At 27.5% G+C, this 23,229-nt stretch overlaps 2 protein-coding genes across 2 annotated transcripts; one reads left to right on the top strand and one right to left on the bottom strand.

The window, feature by feature from the left end:
• Window positions 1–2,620: 2,620 nt before the first annotated feature.
• LOC100163036 (MOG interacting and ectopic P-granules protein 1-like) lies at window positions 2,621–7,773 on the bottom strand. Its single transcript, XM_029485320.1, has 5 exons — window positions 5,729–7,773; window positions 5,363–5,630; window positions 4,139–4,227; window positions 2,962–3,383; window positions 2,621–2,891 (listed from the first exon to the last, which is right to left on the bottom strand). The coding sequence occupies exons 1-5, from the start codon at window positions 7,700–7,702 to the stop codon at window positions 2,621–2,623; spliced, it is 3,024 nt and encodes a 1,007-aa protein (XP_029341180.1). The 5' UTR covers window positions 7,703–7,773.
• A 5,309-nt stretch (window positions 7,774–13,082) lies between these two features.
• Window positions 13,083–14,069, top strand: LOC103308719. Its single transcript, XM_008182607.1, has one exon. It carries the CDS (start codon window positions 13,083–13,085, stop codon window positions 14,067–14,069), a length of 987 nt encoding a protein of 328 aa, XP_008180829.1.
• Window positions 14,070–23,229: the final 9,160 nt, after the last annotated feature.

Genomic DNA, 23,229 nt, shown 5'->3' with positions numbered 1-23,229 from the left:
AGAAAATGACATAGGCGTTTTATAATTTTTTAATTTTAAAGCGAGTTATGAGTATTTTAAGATGTACAAACAGTTTACAATTTTAAAATACACATAACTCGCTTTAAAATTAAATTATAATAAAAAGCCTTTGTCATTGTCTAGATAATAACCTTGTCTTTATATTTTATAAGAGATCAATTCGCTCTAATTTTTGAACTAACGGGAGATAAACATTTTCTGCTGAGCGTAAATGTTGTTATGTTATGCACTTATAAGACGGCTCGTAAGACGGAGACAACAAATATCGCTGTAACGTTAATTTAGTTAATTTATTTTGTTTTTAATTTTAATGCATTTCACTATTTCAGCCTATTACATTTTTTTTAAAAAAAATATTTACCGTGAATTGTTAAAAGTTAAAATATGTATATTATTCCAATCTAATTTATATGGAAATACTGTATAAAGTATAAACACTATCTATATATATAAAAATGGAGCGTGAAAAACGTACGTTACTACATCAATCGACGACTGGTCAGATTTGGCTCAAATTTTTTTTAAGATGTTCTTAATTGCCAGGAGAAGGTTTTTACGAAAGAAAATGCACCGGAAAAGTAAGAAATCTGGATGTAAAAAATACAACAGTGGTGCAACAGTGTATTATATATTGGTTGCTATTGGTTAATCGGACATATTTGTTGATTTGTATTATTATTTTCCGTCAATATAATATATATATATATAGGTACCTATATATAAATGAACGTTTGTGTGTTGATTAGACCTCTGGAAAGGAGACAGGCTAATTTAAAAATGGTTGAATTTGATTTTTTTTTATTCATCCGATATTAGTACGGTTAGGTTAGTTTAGGATTTTGTATTAATTGATTATATTAATCCACCATAGATGGAATATGACAAACTTTGATACACTAGAGTTAAATTGTACACTTATGTACAAACAGCACGGAGTCCGCGATCTACCGTAGGTAGATTGCCTACCTGAGAATACTGCTGCGAATCAGAATTTTTATTCCGGGCAAGGGAAAGTTAAGATATATTTGGAACACCATACACCGAATATTAATAATAACGAATTGAACAAAGTTTGAGTCATATAAAATTGGTACATTTAGCGGGAAACAAAGTGTACGGTATCAGTTAGTAATCTATAATTTAGTTTTGGGTTGAAAAAAAATTAAGTGCGCAAGCGTTGTATAAACAAATTAACTTTTTTTAACTTAATAAAAAGTGAACAAAAATTGTGTATTAACTTTTAACTTAACTGAGTTAACCAATAATTTAATTAACTAATAACTTTTGACTTTTTGCTATTGGTGCATATTAACTTATCTGAGTTAAAAAAAAATCATTAACTTGCCCAGCCTTGATTTGAGGTATAGTTAACATGCTCGGATTTTCAACATCAACTTCTTTGAATGTCGTTGGTAATTCAGGAGGTCACAATCAAAAATTCCATTTATTTTTCGAAAACGTTAGGGAAAACAAAAATAGTTTAAAAAAATTGTAATTTTAAAGTTATTACTAAATTGAATAATATGTTATTCGATCAGTCTGTTTAGTTTGAATAAAAGAAACAATTAAAAATAAAATTTCAAAGTATAGAAATATAGGCTTATTTTATATTTTTAATGTACATCCATATTGGTACAAAAATAGCATAGGCATATTATACACTGATCTAAACTAGTATGTAATTGTCAGAATAAAATGTTTAATACAATTTTAAATATATATATATATATAGTACAAGTGCTTTCAATAAAATAAAAAAATAATAGTAATAATAATGTAAATAAAGGATTGGAACAACTTAAATAAAGTTTTTTTTTTTTTTTTATATTTGTTCATTGAAACGACCTCAATGCTTATCACAAGTGGGTAGTAGGGAGATCATGTGATCTATTTATCTATGTATATATCACTATATGCATGATACTACCCCCCTTCTCCAAGAGGAGACATGTGCGGTCTTCACTCCCAGTGGAGTGGGACCTAATTGGAAACCGGATGACGCAATCGGACGACAGCACGGGAAAATGGTGACTGCATAGAATCACACACATTTTTTGCACTTTGCTATGAATCGAACCGATGACTGTGTGAGTCGTAAGTCAACTGTGTGACCACTGCGCCACTCCGGCCCCAAACTTAAATAAAGTGAGTAATTAATTGTTTGGTATACAAACAATGTATGTAAGAACTTTTAAGCTAATGGTATTTCTTTTATAGTTACAGTATATTGAAATAAATAAATTATAAAAAGATGAAAAAGAAAACTTAATCTAAAGTGTAGAAGATTTTTATCACTTAAGTAAATTACAATTGAGTAATTGTTTTATGATTTTACTATATAAAATATGATTGGAAAAAAATCATTTAGGATATTGTTATACAAGTCATAAGTGAAATTTAAAAATATATATTTTGTATATTTCAAATTTTTATACTTTGGCCTTCTGAGTTGAACTTTTAACAAACAAATTTTGAATCTTAGGTGGTTGTAGTATTATGGTAGTTTTATAATTTATTTTGATGGTTAGTAAAAAAAAAAACAAAATTTTTATTAAATAATATAAACATTATATATTTTTGAATAAACATATAAATGTTCTTAATGATTTATCTTTGGTGAAGATGTTATAGAAGTTGATGAAGTAGACGAAGAAGCTACAGGTTGATTACCAAGAGGTTTCATGTTTGAGTTTTTAGTTACATTACTGTGTGTTGAATGTACATGGTTTTCATACTGTTTATACATGCCAAATGTTACAGAGCAAACAGTACATTTGTAAGATAATTGCACTGGCTTTAATAATATAGAGTGATCACGGCTTACATGGTTTAATAACATCCATTGATAAACTTCAGGACATATTGGACATCTAATTTTGAAATTATTAAAAATATGAACACACTAGATCTATAGATAATTATAAAAATAAATAATATTACCTTCCACCATCTTTGCCCTTGTTAGCAGCTTCTTGCATACTAGATGTGACCAAACCATGTGCTCCTAGTAAATGTCTTTCAAGACCTTGATCAGTGAAAAAAAATTTTAAAGGACACTTTTGACAGTTAAATGGTGGTCGTTTATCAATCATCTTTGAATGAATTTTTACTTTATGTATCCACTGCATGTGAATACGTAGTTGTTCTAGGTCTTTAATGGAACCATCACATATTTCACAAATTACAAAAGTTTGTTTTTTGCTACTATTAGTTGAAGTGGATGACGACTGAGTTTGTTGAGGTTTGGATTTAGATATGGTAGACACAAAATCTGACTTTGAGCTATTCAATGTAATTGATTGAGGCAGAGGTGTTATATATATACTTGACTGTTTAACAGACTTACTACTATTTGAATTTTGCTATAAATAAATAAATAAACAAGTTTTCTTAATTAATTGAAAGTGATATTAGTATACAATTAACCTTACCAATTTATCATGTTTAATACTAAAAAAATTACTAATAAATTTAATATTTTTAAATTAGTTTTTGATTAATGACTTATTATTATCATGACTGAGATTTTGATGCAATTAATGTTTTAATTTGTTTTAAATATTATATAGCTCAATATCAGCTCTATAATCATGGTTAATACAATACATATATATAGAATTATGAGTAAAATGAGAAATTTATTTATTTGAAAGTTCTGTTTTAATTTTTAATACATTTTTTTGCTAATTTTCAGATAGAGAATACTCAACAATGAAAAAGTTATAAGTAGCATTATTATAAATTGAAAGTTAAGTTTATACTGAATCTTAATACAAAATATTTAACATCTTTCACAATAGTTTTTGGTGATAACATTTTTTCATTCAGTTGAATAAATAATATTTTTATAGTATTTATTAATAAGAATATTAAATAAAAAATACTTATTAGTTTTTAGTATGAAATGATTAAATTAAAATTTTAAGGCATCAAAATTATAGCTTAAACTATGATTAAACTATAACCGTAAGTCATAACATATAATAAAAATCCTATTTACTTTTGAAAAATGGAATACAACCAGTTCGTATAATAATAAGATTGATAACTTTCATACTTTTATTTTTATTTTTAAGTTTCCAATTTTTACTAGTAACATAATACAAATATTAATTACCTGATACCTGTGATTGTTCATTGAATAAGGTGTAGGGATAATAATTGGTTGATTGATTAGTTTAAAACTAGTATTCTTAAGTAATATTCCTGTGAACAATTATAATATTACATGATACATTTTGATTGAATATACATTAATATATAATTAATATACATTAATCTATTTGTAATAGAAAGTAATCATAGTCAATAGTTTACTAATAAAATATTGAAAATATTTGATAATTTTTCCAACTTTTAATGTTATTTAAATGTATGTACCTACAATAAACTGTACTACGTAGGTACCTATAATAAATATAACTGTTATTTATAGTTTTTGTTTAATTAGGGCTGTAGCCCATAAGCGCAAAATATGAACCAAACACAACCTAAAAGCACAAAAATAAATAACCCGTAAGCGCAAATCAATTTTATAAAAAAAAATGTATTTTATTAAAATCGTAGTTATTATTAATATTTAATTTAGCATTTACAGTGATATTAGAATTAGTTCAAAAAATAAAAAAATTATTAAAAAATAAATGATAGAATTTTGAGTATTATTTTAAATTAGTTAAAAAAATATTATGAATAAATAAATTAATATATTAAACTACCTAATATAATAATGAGTAGGTACTTTAAAATTAAATTTGAAATTTGAAGCCAATGTCTTCAAGTATTCCAATCTGGTAATTTTTTTTTCTTTATAGTAGGTCCAAGTTTTTAATGACTTATGATTTGCGATATGTAGTTTTTCGACCATTTGACTGTAATTTTAAATAAACTTCTACTTGGTGTTTTTTAATCACTTTAATAAAACTATAAATAGATGGGTGGGGGGTTATAAAATTGAACCTTCAAATGCCTGTGATATGATTCTGGACCATTCTGAGCCCTTTTTTGTAAGTTAATGTAAATTACATTTTAATAATACATTTTTGAAGACTTATAACTTTAATTTTAGCAAAAACCGGACACATACGTACACGTGACACGATCATATGACAGACACAAACTGATATAGGTGGATATCTGGTATACAATTTAAACATTTCACTCGAATTTCAATTAAAAATAAAATAATGTATCAGGTAATACAATTTATTTTTGCGCCTTTATCCCAATACCAAGATACAAAAGCCCAAATTCGTTTTGCGTTTTTGAGTTATCAAAAAAAAAGGTCGATTTGCACTTTTGGGTTTCACCGTTAATAAGTTTTAATAAGTAACTGACAAACCTCCAAAAGTTTGATTTGGCAGTAAAGTTGGAAAAGATGGCACCATTCCTGGAAACCACTGTCCTGGTAAAAGAGTACAGTCACGAGCTCTAACACCAGAAGTAAGAACCATTTTATTATATTGTTGCTGTTGTAATTGCAACATATTATTAGGATTGGGAAGTTGTTTGAATCCAGACATAGTTGTTGCTTGGTAAACAGTATTACCCGGTCTCATTGAAGGTTTATTTTGCAATACCCTATGAGGTTCCCAATCTAATGCAGTTGCCTATGAGTAAACAATAATAAATTAAATAAATTAAATACTCTTCATACACATAAATACATAATACATTACTCAGTATAAAAAATCTAAATTATATTTACCTGATTGATTTCCGGTTGATATTTTTTTGAACAAGAAATCAAATGTCTTGTTAATTTACCCATACATTTATCTTCAAATGGACAACTTGGGCATTGATGTAAAGCTGGAATTCTTTCTAAGCGCCCTCTAATATTATGTGTATCTATGTGTTGTAATATTTCATTAGGACTGCGTACTTGGAAAGTACAAAAATTACATCTATAGCTGTAATTGGCTGTCATATGTGGAGTCTCTAAATGATGATCTATTACTAAACTTGATTCAGATTTAAAATTACACAATTCACATTTTTTTAAACCAAATTGGAATGGATCATTATTCGCTTTACTAAGCTCTAAAGTTTTAATTAAAGAACTAATAGCCATGTGAATTTCTTCGGGACATTTATCACCTTCGCGATCTCTTTTTCTTCTCTGTGTACGTAATAGATCAAGTTGAACATGCTCCTGAACAAGGTTTATACCTATTTGCATGAAAAATTTACCCAATGGATTTTCAAAGTAGTCGGGACTTTGAATCTTTGGTTTAACAACAGCAATTTTCTTTTCATCAGTTTCAACAGTGAGATAAATAATACTATTGCTTTTTTTAAATTCTGTTGATTCAGACAAATTTTTGGATATTGAATCATCCTTTTTAGTACTTTCTGATACATTAAACATTTTATCATCACCAATTTTATTATTACCAGATACCTCATTTTCTGACTCATTGACATCTGTCTTTTCATTAGTTTCCGATTTTTTACTATTCTTTTCTTTTTGATTATTTTCGCTTTTCTTATCTGAAGATTTTTCGCATTGATTTTTGTCTTCATCTCCTTTAGCAACTTTAATTTTTATAAAGTTTTCAATGAGTTCTTTAAATGGTTTATTGGATGGCTTTTCATAGACATAAGGCACAATAAAAGATGGAGCTTCAACAACAAACATATCATCAGTTAAAGTTGGAAATATAATTGGAAGTTTTGGGACATTTGTAGGTACTGTAACAAGAGTTGGTATAGTAGTTAAAATGAAAGGGTTGATAGTAGTTTGCAAGTGTTGTACTCGATTATAGGAATTTTGAATCGATTTACAAACGGTTCGAGTGACATTTGTTGCATTACTTGAGGTGTTTGATTGCATAGATACCGCAATAGGTAAGTTACTTTGTCCTATTAACATGTTTGTATCAATGGTAACTAAGTTAGATTTTTTTTTATTACTTTTTTGTTTTGTTTTATGATCAATTTTTACAAATTTTTTTGTGTCATTAACAATAATTGGTTTGGTTATCATTGGTGATTTCTGAGGTAAAATGTTAGTGTTGTCATCTACTATTACACTATTTTTCTTCTTTTTGTCTTTACCACTAAAACTTTTGAGTTTGTTTATATTCCGTGTACTTCTACGTGGAGTTAAGGTTATGACAGGTAAACTTTTCATTTTTTTTTTACCACTACTACCAGAATTTTGTATTGGATCTGGAACTTTAACAATAGCCACAGATTTATCAAGATTAACTATAGAATCTTCTAATGATTTTTTTATCTCATTTGACCTACTTTCAGCATTTTTTTGGTCAATTATTTCATCTTCTTCATCGTCTTTTTCATCTTTATCATACATTTGTTCATCATCTTTTGTTTTTTGTTCATTGACTGTATCATCGGCTCCCATTTGTTCTTCACTGTCATTGCTATTTATTTCTTTGGTACCATTATAACTGTTTTCTGGATCAAACAAATCGTCACTATTTATGGTTGCGTTTTCACTGTCAAGAGTCTGATCATATTTGATAACACTATTATCTGATTTATCGTCTGTATTATTAATCTGATGTTCATTTTCACTATTATTATTTTCATAATTTATTTCACAGTAATCATCTTCACCATCATTACTACAATTCGATAAATATTTTCTTCTTTCTACAAAACTTTTACCAGAATTTAAACTAGAACCACGGTTCTGTTCATTTTTATCAATCATTGTATTGGTTTTTTGTGAATCAATCTATTGTTTAAGTTTTTCAGCATTGGCACGGTTATTAGTTATTACCTTTGAATTTGACACCTAGAATAAACAATAAATCAAAAATTAAGTTATTTTAATTTTGAAAAATAGATACTGGTGGACTGGCATTCTTATTTAAACTGTAACTACTAATATATAAAAACTTTAATTAGACGTGTGCAACAAAGAATAAATTACAAATAAGTAAGTTCCGGAACTTGATGCATTTGCATCTTTTTTTCTAATGCTCAGATTTAAAGCTCGTTTATACAGACATTTGATTCATGAAGTATAGAATTTAATGGTACAATTTTTATTTTGAATTTTTTGCATTTTTAGGGAATATTATGCTTTACGGTCATTTTTTTAGTATTTTTGGTGCATTTTATTCATTTTTGTACTTTTTTTTTTTACATATATTTCCATTTTTCTTGTTGAAAGTTACATTTTATTAAAACACATGCAGTTTTCATTAGCTTGTCGATTATCAACGTTCATTAACTTTTTCTTTTGTTGTCGCGATCTACAATTATTTAATAAACTGTAGGCAGATACTATTTTAGGCCCGGGACAACCGTGTGCTTAAAATCGATTATCGCGGTTAATGATACCAGATAATCACAATTGAAATAAACCTGTGTTTTATAAAATTGCATGTTTTTGTTACTCATTTAATTTGAGTTTGACAGCCTTGTTAGTTCTATAGTGTCTACTGTACGAATATAAAGTGTTAAGTTAGTAGTATTTTTTAATATATAATTTTATTTAGTTAAATAAAAATAATTTTAGTATTCTAATTTTTGTATCAAAACATACCTATTTATCAATTTTTACAGTAAAATTTTTATGTCATTTTATGCATTTTTTTCGTGAATTTTTTTTATATATTTTTAGATCATCAAGTTCCGGGCCCTACCTATAAGTAATTTATTTAAATGTTTAAATATTAAGATTAACGTACTTAAATCCGTTTCAGTTGTTTGATCAATTTCTATGTCTGCCATTTCATAGAATAGTTAAGCTAACGAAAATGAATCTGAAAATAAACTGTTAGGTTAAACATTTTAATTTTTAAATAAAAGGTAAACCCACAATATGATATATTATGTAATCCCCAAAACATAAAAACTACTTAGTATTAACTCAGTATTAATAGTGTGAATAATAGTTCGTTGATATAATTTAAATTTCTGATTGACATAATTTGTTGATAAAGTAGAAACAAAATTAAGAAATAACTATTGTTATAATAAAACAGAATATGTATACATATTTTCAAATTCAAATTAAATGCTTACAGTTAAGTACATTTTTATACACTTTTTTATTTTTTATTTTTATTCAGAATTTGTTATTTATTAAAGTTATAACTAATAGACATTGAAATACATAATAAATACATAATTATACCTTGCATCTAAATAAATAAAAAAATTAATTTAATTTAAAAAAAAAATGCATGTAAAGCTTATGGAATGATCAAATTAGAAGCATTAACAAAATCAGATGGAATATTGGTACTAAATTGTACAATAAGTGGTCTATAATTTAGATATAAAAAAATAAATATTTTTATAAAGAAGAATTTAGTTTGAACTTGACAAACATTTTTAAACAAGCCTGTATTGGTTTGGAATTGGCCCTAGCCTCAGATAATATAACAATTGACCATTATCATTGGTGTCAAACATAAATTACATTCATACAATATATGAATCAATTTACGAAATTATAGTCTAACAAAATAAAAAATTATTTAGGTAATAATGTTTAATATGATATTAATGTTAATCCATTTAACCTTGCAAGTTAAAACACAATGTTTAAAACAAATACCTATGTACACTTACCTGCTACCACGGACTATTGGTACACATATTAAAACAACCTTTTTATTTGGATTGTCAAATAGATCAATAACTGGATTATTTAACATACATGAAACAATTTTTTTTTTTTAAATCAGCGCTTAAATTAGAAACATAAAACGAAATTTCAAATGAACATATTTTAATATGTAGGTAATAAAAATGTTACAAGCATGAGTACAACCATAGTGATCCACATCGGGCAGTGACAGTGCGCCGTTTGGCAGTTTCTGAATTCTTATCTATTATCAAAAAATACTGTGGTGAGCCATGGCCACCATAGACTCTATTAACTAATGGACAGCGCTTAGAGAGAGAAACCAGTGGACGAGATTCGAAAGAACTACGCGTTTGGGAATATCATGGAGGACCATTTACATGAAGTGATAATATATTTCCTAAAGCTTTGTATTTGAAAAAAATGTTTATACAGCGTACCTAAAATAGTATTGAAGACATAGTTGATCATCCCGGATTTTCAGGAGTATTTAATATTTATGTATATATTAATATATTTTTGGGGTTATTATATTTTAATTTATTTCATTTTATTTTTACGGACAAATTGGCGTTGTGAATTAATTCTTATATATAACCTGCAACCAAAAGCAACCATAAATAAACAAAAAAAAAGTTTCAATTTCCACCGTGAATCTTAAGATCCCTGTTTGACCACCTCTTTAAAATATGAATATCAGAAAATCTTTTCTTATTGCACAATTAGATCATTAGATGAACCACTATTCTAAATATCAAGTACGTATGTTTTGTTTTTTAAAATCAATATTGTATATTTAAATTAAATATTGCTTGATAGATGGCGCTACTATTGTATTATTAGAACCCCTTATTTTTACCTTTAAGGATTGAATTTCAAAAAATCTTTTCTTAGCGGATGCCGCTCCATCATAATGGCTATCTGTATACCAAACCCCGACCCGTTCAATGGTTTGAGCTATGCGTTGATAGATCAGTCAATCAGCTTACTGTTTTATATATACAGATAACAAGGGATTGCTCCTTTTATTTTAATCATACCTACCTACCTTAAATCTATGATTTTTTTTTAGGAATATAAATCTTGTCCAATGTCTATATATGCACTAAAATATAACTACTCATAAATCATATTAAACCAATTACATAGTACCTACTTACCAAGAATTAAGTTACTAAAATAACTTTATCAAATATCAAAAATCTTAGTCTCTACAAATTAAATTTTGGTTTATTTTTAAAATAGATGGGAAAATGAATTAATAACTAATATATTTTCATTATGCCCATTATGGTTCGTAGAGTAGGTACGATGTATAATGACCGCACGTATGCACGATGATGGCAATAATAATGAGAAATATTGTACACCTAATTCTTCTTATTTTATAAATAATTTATATTAAGTATATTAGAATTTTAGTACCTAACATATGTTTTATTCATAATCATAAGCCGAAAAACGATCAAGGTGCACAATGCACATGTCTCGTAGTTCATGTTCGTAAAATAACACAATAATAAATAATAGGTACAGTAAATTTATAATTACCTATTCATTAATATAATTTTTGTAGGGGCACTATTATATTAAAATTATCTAGAAACGCCCATTTTTTATCAATTAGATAAATCGTAACATAATTATCTCTAAACGATAATTTATTTCAAAAAATTATCTAGAATAATTACCTGTTTCATATTTGGTACTTGTATAACACGAACTGCATTTATATTTATTAATATACTCGGTACAGTGCCAAATATATTTGTTTACACCACTTAAATGCAAGGTGATATTTAGCAATTTTAAGTTTTAACAAATGTTTTACCATTGATTTTAGAAAATTTACCATTAGCTACACGTGAAACCTTTTATTTTCAGCACGGCGGAGCTCCTGCTCATAATGCTCATATTGTTCGAAATCATTTGATTCTGGTATATGAGGGAAAGTGTTTTGGTACTTATGGACCTATTGAATGGCCTGCAAGATCTCCAGTTATTACTGCACTTGATTTTATTTTAATGGGGTTTAGTCAATAGTCTAAGCAGATCCACCAGTTAATAGAGCAGATTTTAAAATAACATTGTGCTGCGTGTAATAACCTTACTGAAAATCAAATGTCAGTAACCAATAAAGGATGTCTACATCGTATTCAATTATGCGTCGATAATCACGGAGCAAACTTTGAACAGTATATTTGATTAATTGTGTAGTTATAAAACAACCGTTGTACCTAATCAATTTTTAACAAATAATTTTATACCTATATTATGTTATTCTTGTTTATAACACTCTTAAAAAAACATTTTTACTGCGCATGTGCAGACTGAATTCTGTAAACAAAAAATCTCAAAAATATAAAACACAATTTTTAATTTATTATTATATTATTTTATGTTCAAATTTGGATGAAATTACATATTCAATAACCAAGCATAACGATTTTAGTTATTTTTTTGTAATTTCATAATTATATTTATTCAACCGACTACTGAATTAATAATAAGTACCTAATAACAATATAAATATAATATAAAATATCTTAGACTGACAAACCTCAGAATCGTTTATCTTATACAATGATATTATGTCATTAAATTCAAGTTTAATACAATTCATTACAGTGACCTGTAATCTACTATACAGGAGATCGACATCCACTTACCTGCTTTTTTTAAAAATGTTTTTAAATGTAAACCTACAATTAAGTTTTACGTAATTACGTGGTTTATTAACATTAACATAAAAAGTAAGTAAGATAGGTAAATTATGATCTCACCAACACAGCAAAAAAATACTAACATTTCTAAAAAAAAAAAATTTACAAAAAATTCCTTTGGAAGTAATCTAAATTTGTTCTTAAAGTTTTAATTCGTATACCGCTACATAGCATTATTTAATGAATCGGCATCTTAGCGCTCCTGGCGGACATTTTCCGCATCAAATGCCGTAAAATAAAGATGCAAACATTTATTAATCAAATATAGGAAGGGACCAAAATCAGCAATGCAGAAAGTCCACACAAGTGTTATCAGTACAATAAATCGAATATAAAACACTGATCTAGTGACCAGTTCATTGAATATTGATTATTGGTGCAAAAAGTAGGTCAAACCGAAAATGTTATTAGAAAATCATTGTAGCCACATTTTCTGTTTTTATTCCATGCGTTTTTGTTATTTTTTGCCATGACATGTATGCTTAACTTCACTTTACTCTTTTTCATAACCTAACTCAGATACTTACTCAATACCATGGTTATCTATTGTTCTTGAATTTTCATTCCACCACACGGGCTAAGGTAATATCATACTTATTCGTGAAATGTGTGTTCGTCATATTTTATGAATCGTGATAATTATTAATTATTCATTATCGTGGCCGGTGCGTGTCGTATTATTTTTGAATCGTTTAACGTTTTGTGTTTTTAAATTACGGGACACGAATACCCACTTCTGGACTTGAACGATTTGAGACTGCACGACGATGGCTAACGATGAAATGGGAATATTTAGACTGTCCAAGTTGGCGTTTCACGCCCTCCCCAACATCCAGCGTCAAAAGTATTACGAGATGAATGTACCATGTATAGATCTTAAAGAATGTTGCCGGTCGTTGTTAAAAATTGTCAAGTTGAACACCGAAGGCGGTCACTTCGACCCAAATGGCAATAGGCTGTCCATGTTCGACAAGGTGAAGTCTTTCAGCAATCATAAGTTCGAATACATATGCACAACAGCCGTAGGTAACGGGCACATCGATTGTCTTCAGTTTGCCCACAAAATTGGATGCAAATGGGATAAATTTACGTCCGCCAGGGCCGCGAGTTCTAGTCTGGAGTGTTTGATGTACTTACATGCCAACGGGTGTGAATGGGATCAATCCACGTGTACTCAAGCCGCGACATCGGGGTTCTTGGAATGTCTCCAGTTTGCACACGAGCATGGGTGCCCGTGGACTGAATCTACGTGCTCTGGAGCCGCATCTTCAGGTAAATTAGACTGCTTAATCTATGCACGGGCCAAGGGTTGTCCTTGGGACGAGTCGACGTGCTCCAAAGCCGTCATCGCTGGAAACTTGGAATGTCTAAAGTATGCTCATGAGCATGGTTGTCCTTGGAACTCAATGACAATAACCGACGCCGTTATTTATGGCAAATTTGATTGTCTAGTATATGCGAGAAACAACGGTTGTCCATGGGAGGAAGACTTGTTATGCTATATCGCCGCAGCGTACGGAAACCTTGATTGTTTGAGTTTTGCTCATGAAAATGGTTGTGCATGGAATAAATATACGTGCGCCGTAGCTGCAGCCAATGGGCACTTGGAAGTTCTTGAGTACTTGCATGAAAACAATTGTCCTTGGGACACATTAACGTGTGAAATGGCGGAAAAGTATGATGAAATCGAATGCTTGCAATACGCTACCACACATGGATGTCCATGGACCGAACCTTCAATTACTAATGAGTAATGAGTAGAAATCTGCTATTCTCGCTTACACGCATGAAAACAAACATCCAATGCCTTGAGCAAAGAGGCTGAAAAGTTGGACTCCCGTTACTATAGCTCGGACAGTACACGGAAAGATAATTGGCTGAGTCCTTGACTGAATTGGGAGCTTTTCTGTTGTAAATTAACTTGTATATTTTATTTAATTAATTATTATGCTTGTCGATTAAGATATTTTTATTACCTAGTTCTTATATTATCTATAGCCATGTCAAGACTTAATGAGTAAAAATAAATGTTAATAGTAGGTACCTGTAATAGTAGGTATATGTATTATTGTAATGTATATTTTAATTTTTGAGGTTCATAATATTATAATAAAATAGTTACTTATCCAATATCTTAAACCTATTATTATAATTACAACCAAACACAATTTTGTTTAGCACAGTATTATTTACAAACATAAGTATGTGCACAGGCAACTGTGTTTGCTGCAATATTTTCTGCTACTGTATACTTTCAAATTTGTATCATATTTAATTATATTTTAAATACAATTTTTATTTTTTGCAAATTGTTTAATGTAACATTTTTTTTACAAAATTACAGGCTCAGAATTTTTTAGGTTTTGATAGACAATATATTATAATTGTTTCAATAATGGTAACAAGTATTATTCTTGTGATAGCATCGTTTTAAAACATGCAATTCTAGTGACAAAATTTGTTCTAAGCAAATGATTCTATAGTATCTATCAATAACAATAATAATAATTTTTTTTTGTACTGATGATATTGTATTAAAGAGTGTTTAATGGATTTTGAAGTATGATGGTTCAGAGGGGCTAATCTTGCAAAAACTTATCAATTTCCTCCTGTATCACTGTTTCCCCATAAATATAAAGGGTTGTGCACGCATATTTTAATATTTATGTATGATTTTAAAATCTCAAATAACATAAACAAAATTAGTGTTTAATGATTTCAATCATTGAATTTAGTACAATACTACAATAGTAGTAATCATTTAATGAAACTAAAGTAGGTATTTATATAAATTCATCAATAGGTAGTTGATATCTTATTTAATTTCTGGTGTGTGGTGAATATCTCAGAAATACTAATGAAAAGATTTTAATACAAAAACATAATTTTGTTCTTATTTTAATTTTGATTTATAATTATTATGATTATTACTATTGTAATGTACTAATGTATATGATATGATTTTTTTTTATGATATAATTGAGTAATATTGGAATAATTTATAAAAAATATTTTTAAAAAGCCATATTTGTATTGAACATACAAATTTAATTAGTTTATTATTTATATTTTATACACAAACAATGCATCACTAAAGAGTATAACCTTATTATAAAATATGTTATGGTTATTGATTATAAATACATACCTTTAACACCAAAATATTTTAACATTGCCATATTGTATTACAACATTACCTACGTAAAGTGTCAATTAAAATAAGGTATGAATTCAATGGAAATTTTTTTAAAAAGATGTTTAAATCAATCCAGAAAACCAAAAAATAGGAATTCTACTAGCTTTTTTTTATGGGAATTTTAGTAAAAAATAATAAATCCCTATACAAAACATAAATTGGGATACATATTTTCATTATAAAACAAAATATAAGATTTCAAATAATATATAAAGTTATTAAACTCAGGTCTTAAATTAATGTATTTATATATATATATATATATAATTTGTACGTTTTTGGATATATATTTAATATTTTGTGTTCTGTTTTCTGTTTAATTTTTCTTTTTAATAAACTATCGGTATAGATTGGTAATTATCCACAATGTGATGTAAGAAAGATCAAATTAGAAGAATTTATTGTTCAGAGTTTTTTGTAAGTAACTAGAACTGGCCCAAGTTAGTGTTAGTTGAAATATCACATATTGCATATATATACCTATTATGGCATGAGCGAAAGATGAAATAATGGATTTTTAAAAAAAAAAAAATATTTTATTTTAACAATAATACCTACCTCTTGAAATGGCAAAATAATGTTATATAAGTATTTAGCAGGTACACCAGACACGCTTGCAGTTCTGTATCTAATTGAAATTTGAATTACAGAAATAAACTAATATTCTATTAAATTAAATTTTCATAAATCAAACAGAGATAAAGTATTTCAAAAATATAAATTGCTGTTAATATAGGTTTGCAATCTTTGAATTGTTCATAGTTATAAGATGCAACTTATATAGACTACAAAAGTGATAAACGTAATAAAAAAGAATAAACCATATTTTGAATAACGTTATTTGAAATTTGTTTATGTTACACAATATTATATGTTTATTGTTTATTTTTAATCATTAATAATGATTAATGATATATTATGTTTAATGACAATAGATTTTTTTCGTTTTTCAGTTATTGATTTTGTTTATTTTTTATAAATAATATATATATGGTACACTAGACATAGTTTTATTTAATAGATAATTAAGTTCAAATTTGAATGAAAAGAAATATTTATTTGAAAAATAATGATTTTAGTTATTATGTTGTAATTTAATATTATTATTCATTGGCACTTAAAACTTTTAAAATTTATTATTATATTTTATACATAAAATTACATTTTCAAATGCAATGTTTTCGGGAAAATTAATTCAGCCTAGGTAAGTACTGTATTAGTATATTACTACCTAGACAATGATAAAAAAATTACTTTAAGAGGACACTACACAGTCATTTGTTGTCTTTGTCTTACAAGTGCGTAATAACTAGGGCCCGGAACTTGATGGCCTAATCTTTAAAAAATGTTAAAATGACTTATAAACATCAATAAATGAAAAAAGAAATACCAAATATTACTTTGTAGTGATTTAACATTTTTAAAAATTTAAGTTTTATACAATTCATGGGCCATAAATTGTATTTATTATAGGTTCTCGCTGTTTAAAAATGTTTACTCTCGAAGGAGCTTTCAAGTACTAAGAAATGACCGTAAAGCAATTAATTTCCTAAAAATGCAAAAATGCAATAATATACAAATTGTACCATTAAATTCTATATTCCATGAATCAAATTTCTGTAAAGACGAGCCTCGTATGTAAGCATTAGAAAAAGATGCAAATGCATCAAGTTCTTGGCCCTAGTAATTACTTTCACACTACCTGTGTTTCCAATCCGTGGCAGTGGAAATATTGTCCTTAAACTCTAATTACCTTTAATAAGATGTATTAAAAATTCCAATTTTCTGTTTAATTTTAAACAAAAGTATTATTTGTAATTATTTATTTTATTACCTACTAGCTGATCCTGCGTTGTCCCTGACAAGTTTATCCATAGTAAATCTCAAAATTCCTGTTTGAGCATTTCTATGGGTTTCAATTAACCTTTTTAAATTAGTCTATGTTACTCGGGGATAATGTAGCATTTTAATGGCGAAAGAATTATTGAAATCGGTCCAGTAGTTTTTGAGTTAATTTTTTACAAAAATCAAAGCCTTTACTCTTTATAATATTAGTATGGACAATATAGAAGTATAAATTAAAGTAATTTAACTTATTCTTGTGTCTAGACTTGAAAAGAAAGAATATTATTTAAAATATTTTTAGTTTCAATAAAATAAAACAAATAAAAATAAAATAGAATAGTAAAAGATAATACAATATTTTAAATATACTTATATCAAAATATATAAATTAATTTATGGCAATGCACCCAGAACCAAAATGTTTAACTATCTACTTATTAATACAATTTAATAATATTTATATAATATTATATAGGTGATAAAATTATTTTAATTTATTGTACACGTGCATAATTAATTATATCCATAAAATAATTTAATCTTCACATAAGTATGTAGATTATCATATATATTATTTTGATAATACTTGAATATGCTAACCTGTGAGCTTAACTTCAGTGGCTACTTCACTCAAAGTTTTTTCCGTAACATTTTTTTTTTTTTTGGAGTAACTCTTTAAAGTATAGTTGTATAACTCTGGATGTTTTTCAATTTCATGAACGAATTGAATATTAAAATTTTGCTCCATAACAGACAAAGTAAACAATACTAATTAATAATACAATTATAATAATATATAATATACAGATAACTAGATAAACAGGCAACTTTGAAGCAACTCGGCCAACTAGAATAGCGAGGAGATTTAAATGAGTGGATTTGAGTCGACTAGTCGCGTATGATAGTATGATAATCGTCAATAGCGCCGTCTGAATGTCTCCATTGAAATAAACATGCGTAGTTGCCCAGTCTCCTAGTATCTAGGCGATTGCAGTTTCTTTTGAGTACTCCGTGTGAGGATGGCCTAATTGTTCTTGGAGATCAGACAATTCATCATTATTATCCAACGTTAAACTTCTTTGACCTACAAAAGGATAATTTTACATATTGATGACTCAATTAATAATCAATTAATTATTAAAAATATTATCAATTACCATAATTATTATCTCGATAACAGCTTTACCATTATTTATTGAAGTGTTTACAGATTCTTTAAGCAATTTTATTTGATCAAGTTTCTCAAACTTTTTGCTGCGAATGAAGCTTCAGTTTGACTTTCTAATTCTTTTATTAATACATCAGACTTGAGTCACTCTGTCAAGTGCGACTTATGAAAACAGGTGATTTTAGTGTTTTATAGTTCATGTATGCAATGGTTCATAGTAATGATGACCTAATATAAAAATTATAAAATATTATAAAAACAAAAATAAGTAATACATTTTTGACTGCAGTGTAGTACTAAGCATATTAATTCTACAAAGAACATCTTTCAATAATGTTACTCCAATCAAAAAGTTACAATTTTTATTTGGCTAAGAATAACTGCAAAAAATAAAAATAATTTAATATATAATCTATATAAATAAATACCTACAGTTCAATGGTCATGAAAAATGTTGTAATATTATATTTTGTAATATTATGAAAATTAAAATTAAATATTTTCTTATGAACATTAATTCAGATATAGAACAAAAAAAAACAAAACGTACATATAAACACTGCATTATTTAAATAAATTGATTATTCTTAATATGTTAATGTCATACATGAAATCACAGTATTAATAATAGTTTTAGAGAAGCTATAGATAATGTGACTTACAAATAATTATTTAGTAGTTTGTTAAGTGATACAATGAAAACAAACATGAATTCAGCTTTTGTAGTCATCTTGAAATAAAGATAATTAGTTGTACACATTCTTAAGGGTAGAATCATCTTGGGTTCTGGAATAATAATATAATTGTAAATCATTCGATTTAAAATACAGATATTTTCATTGTTTAAAACTACAAAACAATATTATAAGCAATAAAACTCTCTTGATTCAGCTAACTTTTCAGGATTAATGTGTGTTACATTATGTTCTTCGACATTAACTGAACGAATGAAACTTTGTGGAACTGCATTAATGAAAATTCAAAATATAATATATAGTTACATTAAGTTAGAAAATTTAGAAATTAACTTAACAGCATCTAAATCCACGAAGCTAGGTAACCCTTCAACTGAAAGCTGAATAATTTCATATAAGTGTTTCTCCAATTCACTTGTAACTGAATATTCAGTTTGCAGGGACAACTACTAGTTTTAAATAATTCACTTTTTGATCGTCCCAACAACTTATTTATACCTTTGTACTTTAGTTTTAAGCTTGCAGTATCTCTTGATTTTCTATTGCATATTTCAATAACAATTCATTTTCATTGAATAAAAAATTGGTATCCCTTGTTCATAGTAGCCCTAATTCATAATTTTTTCGTAGCACAGCACAACTAAAACTCAAGTCTTTAATATGACGTGTGTGAAGTTGGGTGACCAAAGATAAGTGACTATTTTTTCGGGCGGCTAGTGATAAGAAACTTTATACGTTGGGTTGCATTCATTTAATTTCAAGGGTGCCAAACTATTAGTTAGGTTCGATTGCGTTGAAACTATAAAGTAAATGTCGCCCTATGTCACTTAATACTATTATTATTCGTTTTAAAAGTATATAAATAAATATTAAATTCTATTGGCGTCATTACCACGATAATTATACTGAACATATTATTGTCATCATTATACATTATGTTTATGGCAAACCAATATTAATTAAAAGTTAGGTTATAAATCGCTCTAAATTCGAATACACGTCCAAACAAATGTACATTTTACATTATTACTTTTGCAGTTTACATTAGCTAATTAAAAGTCAAAATTGTTTACCTAACGATATCAGAGATCACTTTTTACGAAAACGGGTATGTTTACTACTGTCTACCATACTGCAGTTTAACAATTGTTTGGAAATTGAAGAATTTCTTATGTAAGTATGTTATGCTAATTGTTTTTATTTAAATTTGTTGAATGAAGATTATAATATGGATCGACAAAAGTGAACAAACAACACAATTTGTTACAATAATGATGAGTAATATTTCACTATAACTAGTCAGTAACAGTGTAACCTCAATATTTGATTGATGCAAAGTATTATCTAATACTTAGACTTTGAATTGCAATTGAAATAATTTTTTTTTTCGCTCGGTTACACATCCAATATTATTGTTTCGTGTAAATACACATTTATGTTTATCACTAATCATTTTCAGTCCTTTATCCAAGGCTGAATCACACATGTTAATCACATCTGTGTGTGTAAGTGTGTTTTTTACCATAATTCAGTTTTAAGGTAGCCAGTGTACACTACAGGTTTCAACACATACCAGCAACAGACATTTTATGTTGTACAATAAACGTAAGTACCTTTGTAATAAAATGTAGGTATCTGTTCTTCTTTAATAAAATGAAAATTTTCAAATGTTTGATATGAAAAGGATTTTATGTCTACTAATAGGAGAACAATAATTGGAGTTAACAAAATTCCACTTCTCTATGTGTATACACAGAAATTAACACGTTTTCATGACTCTGACGAAATGATCAAATTTCTAACTCAGAACCTCATAAGAAATTATTGTGGATTTACGATCAACTTTTTTTTTTAGTTCCACCAACAAGAACTAATGAGGAACGTTATATTAAATTTTCAGGTTTCTTGATAAAACAAAAAAGTTACCTTTGTACCTTTTAGTGTACCTTTTTAAGTGTGAAGTGCTATGCAGTATTGAATATTAACAGCCACTCATATTCGATTTTGATATTAAAAATAGTAATCCAAATTTCAAGGTACTCATAAGTTATATTTGTAAAACAAAACACTAAAGTAACACCACTGTTAACGTTATACTGACTTCAACTGAAGAGTGAAGACTATTAAAGAGACAAGACTAATATAATTGTATTGTTTTCGTAGAAAAACAACGTTAATACAATTTGTTTGATTAGTGTTAGTGAGTAATAACTATTCGTAATCTACGGTATTCACCTTACAAGGGTATTCTCATAAATCCCTTTTTCTTACCATTATCGTCCTGCTAAAAATAGATGACATAGTCGATATTACGATACCATAATAATAATAACAACTACCGATGTTTATTCATATAGACTATAGAAAATGTTGATGCGTATTATTCAAATATTTAAAATGTAATATAAAAAAAAAAAAAAATATAATATCAACCAAGGACCCACTATTGTTATAACACTATAGTCTAAATATGACATATTACTTATAATTAATATCTTCGTAGGTGTCCCAGTATGGTAGGCCTTAGGCGTAGATCTGTTAGAGTTAGGGGTAGCTAGTTCGAAACCGTGTCCAGCCAAAAATATCCACGTCAGCTAACCTCGTTTTTTACTTTTTTTACGTGGATTGACTGTATGTGTACTATATGAGAAGTTAGTGCGACGAAAATAGTTAGTCCCGTGTACCTCAATCTGATTACCTAATAATTACATTATTTATAAACCGTAAATTTTGTTTGAGAATCTGTATAAATATTTAAAAATTTAGTACAATAAAATTTCTCGATTTTTATTAGTAAAAAATGTATCTAGATGAATTTATTTAGATTAGTGAAAAAAATTATCTAAGATGAACGTTTAGATACCTTGTAACTATTTATCTAGATAAGATAAAATATGAACAAATAATTATCTGGATATTCATCTAGATAAGTCCAAACTCTGTATATATATATATATGGCCTATATGTCATATATATGGCGGAGGATTGTCCTACCATACGCGACGTGTGTGCCTCGCACGACATCCAGCTTACTTATGTTGTTTCTACAATAAACATGTTATAATATTTTTATATCAATAAACTGCAATTGCACTGATTAACGTTTAATCATTGCATTCATATTAATGCAACGACTCAACACAATATATTATAACCATTAATACAGAAATTCGTAAACGTTGCACGTTGGTTGATGATTCATGATCGATATTTTCAATATATATAACCAAATACGTTTAAATAAAAAAACAATATTATTCATAATTTCATTTAAAATTGATTTCAATTAAAATATTTTAAATTCAGGATCTTAAAATTAATAATAATATAAAGTCTTATAAGCCGGCGCGTTGTGTAGGCAATTTCGATATACGGTCTTTAATTTATTCGGCGGTAACCTCCTCGCTGTAATCGTCAAACGATTAATCATAAACAAGTAGTTCATTACGACATAAACTACGAGCAAGGTGTGGGGAGTGGGTGGCAAGAAACGAGTCATTCACAAAAAACAAAAATAGTTAGCGCATAGTTTTATGTAGCATTAGTTGATATTGTTATTACCTCCGATGACGTTATGACCAGCCATTTTATGTTTAATTTGCATATAGTACCTATAGGCGTATATGCATTTTATACAATATATTTTTTATCTGTCTTGACGCGTGAAGGGATTAACAAATTATTATTATTATTATTTTATTATTTTAAGTTGTAAGTTTATAACCTTACAACGTTTAATATTCAGTATTGGATATTGATAATTTATCATTTCATTCGTTAAGCGTACATCTTTCGTATGCGTCTGGCGTCTGTGAAGTTTAACAAGTTTTACTGTTGATCAGTTATTAGTTATTAATTATTATACTTTTATTGTTAAAATTGTTTTATTGTAGTTTTGTACCTTTTAGTGTACCTTTTTAAGTGTGATGTGCTATGCAGTATTGAATATTAACAGCCACTCATATTCGATTTTGATATTAAAATTTACTCCAAATTTCAATACTCATAA

The sequence above is a fragment of the Acyrthosiphon pisum genome, chromosome X (assembly GCF_005508785.2).
Source record: "Acyrthosiphon pisum isolate AL4f chromosome X, pea_aphid_22Mar2018_4r6ur, whole genome shotgun sequence".
Classification (NCBI taxonomy): Eukaryota; Metazoa; Arthropoda; class Insecta; order Hemiptera; family Aphididae; genus Acyrthosiphon; species Acyrthosiphon pisum.
This window is presented reverse-complemented; position numbering and strand designations above follow the sequence as displayed.

What these genes read in the sequence shown, in the direction of transcription:
- LOC100163036 (XM_029485320.1), bottom strand. Translation starts at nt 7,702, where the DNA reads ATGATTGATAAAAATGAACAGAACCGTGGTTCTAGTTTAAATTCTGGT. An exon ending in ATCAACCGGAAATCAATCAG is followed by an intron (nt 5,631 to 5,728) that starts GTAAATATAATT and finishes GTTTACTCATAG; the next exon opens with GCAACTGCATTAGATTGGGA. An exon ending in AAGGGCAAAGATGGTGGAAG is followed by an intron (nt 2,892 to 2,961) that starts GTAATATTATTT and finishes TTTCAAAATTAG; the next exon opens with ATGTCCAATATGTCCTGAAG.
- LOC103308719 (XM_008182607.1), top strand. Translation starts at nt 13,083, where the DNA reads ATGGCTAACGATGAAATGGGAATATTTAGACTGTCCAAGTTGGCGTTT.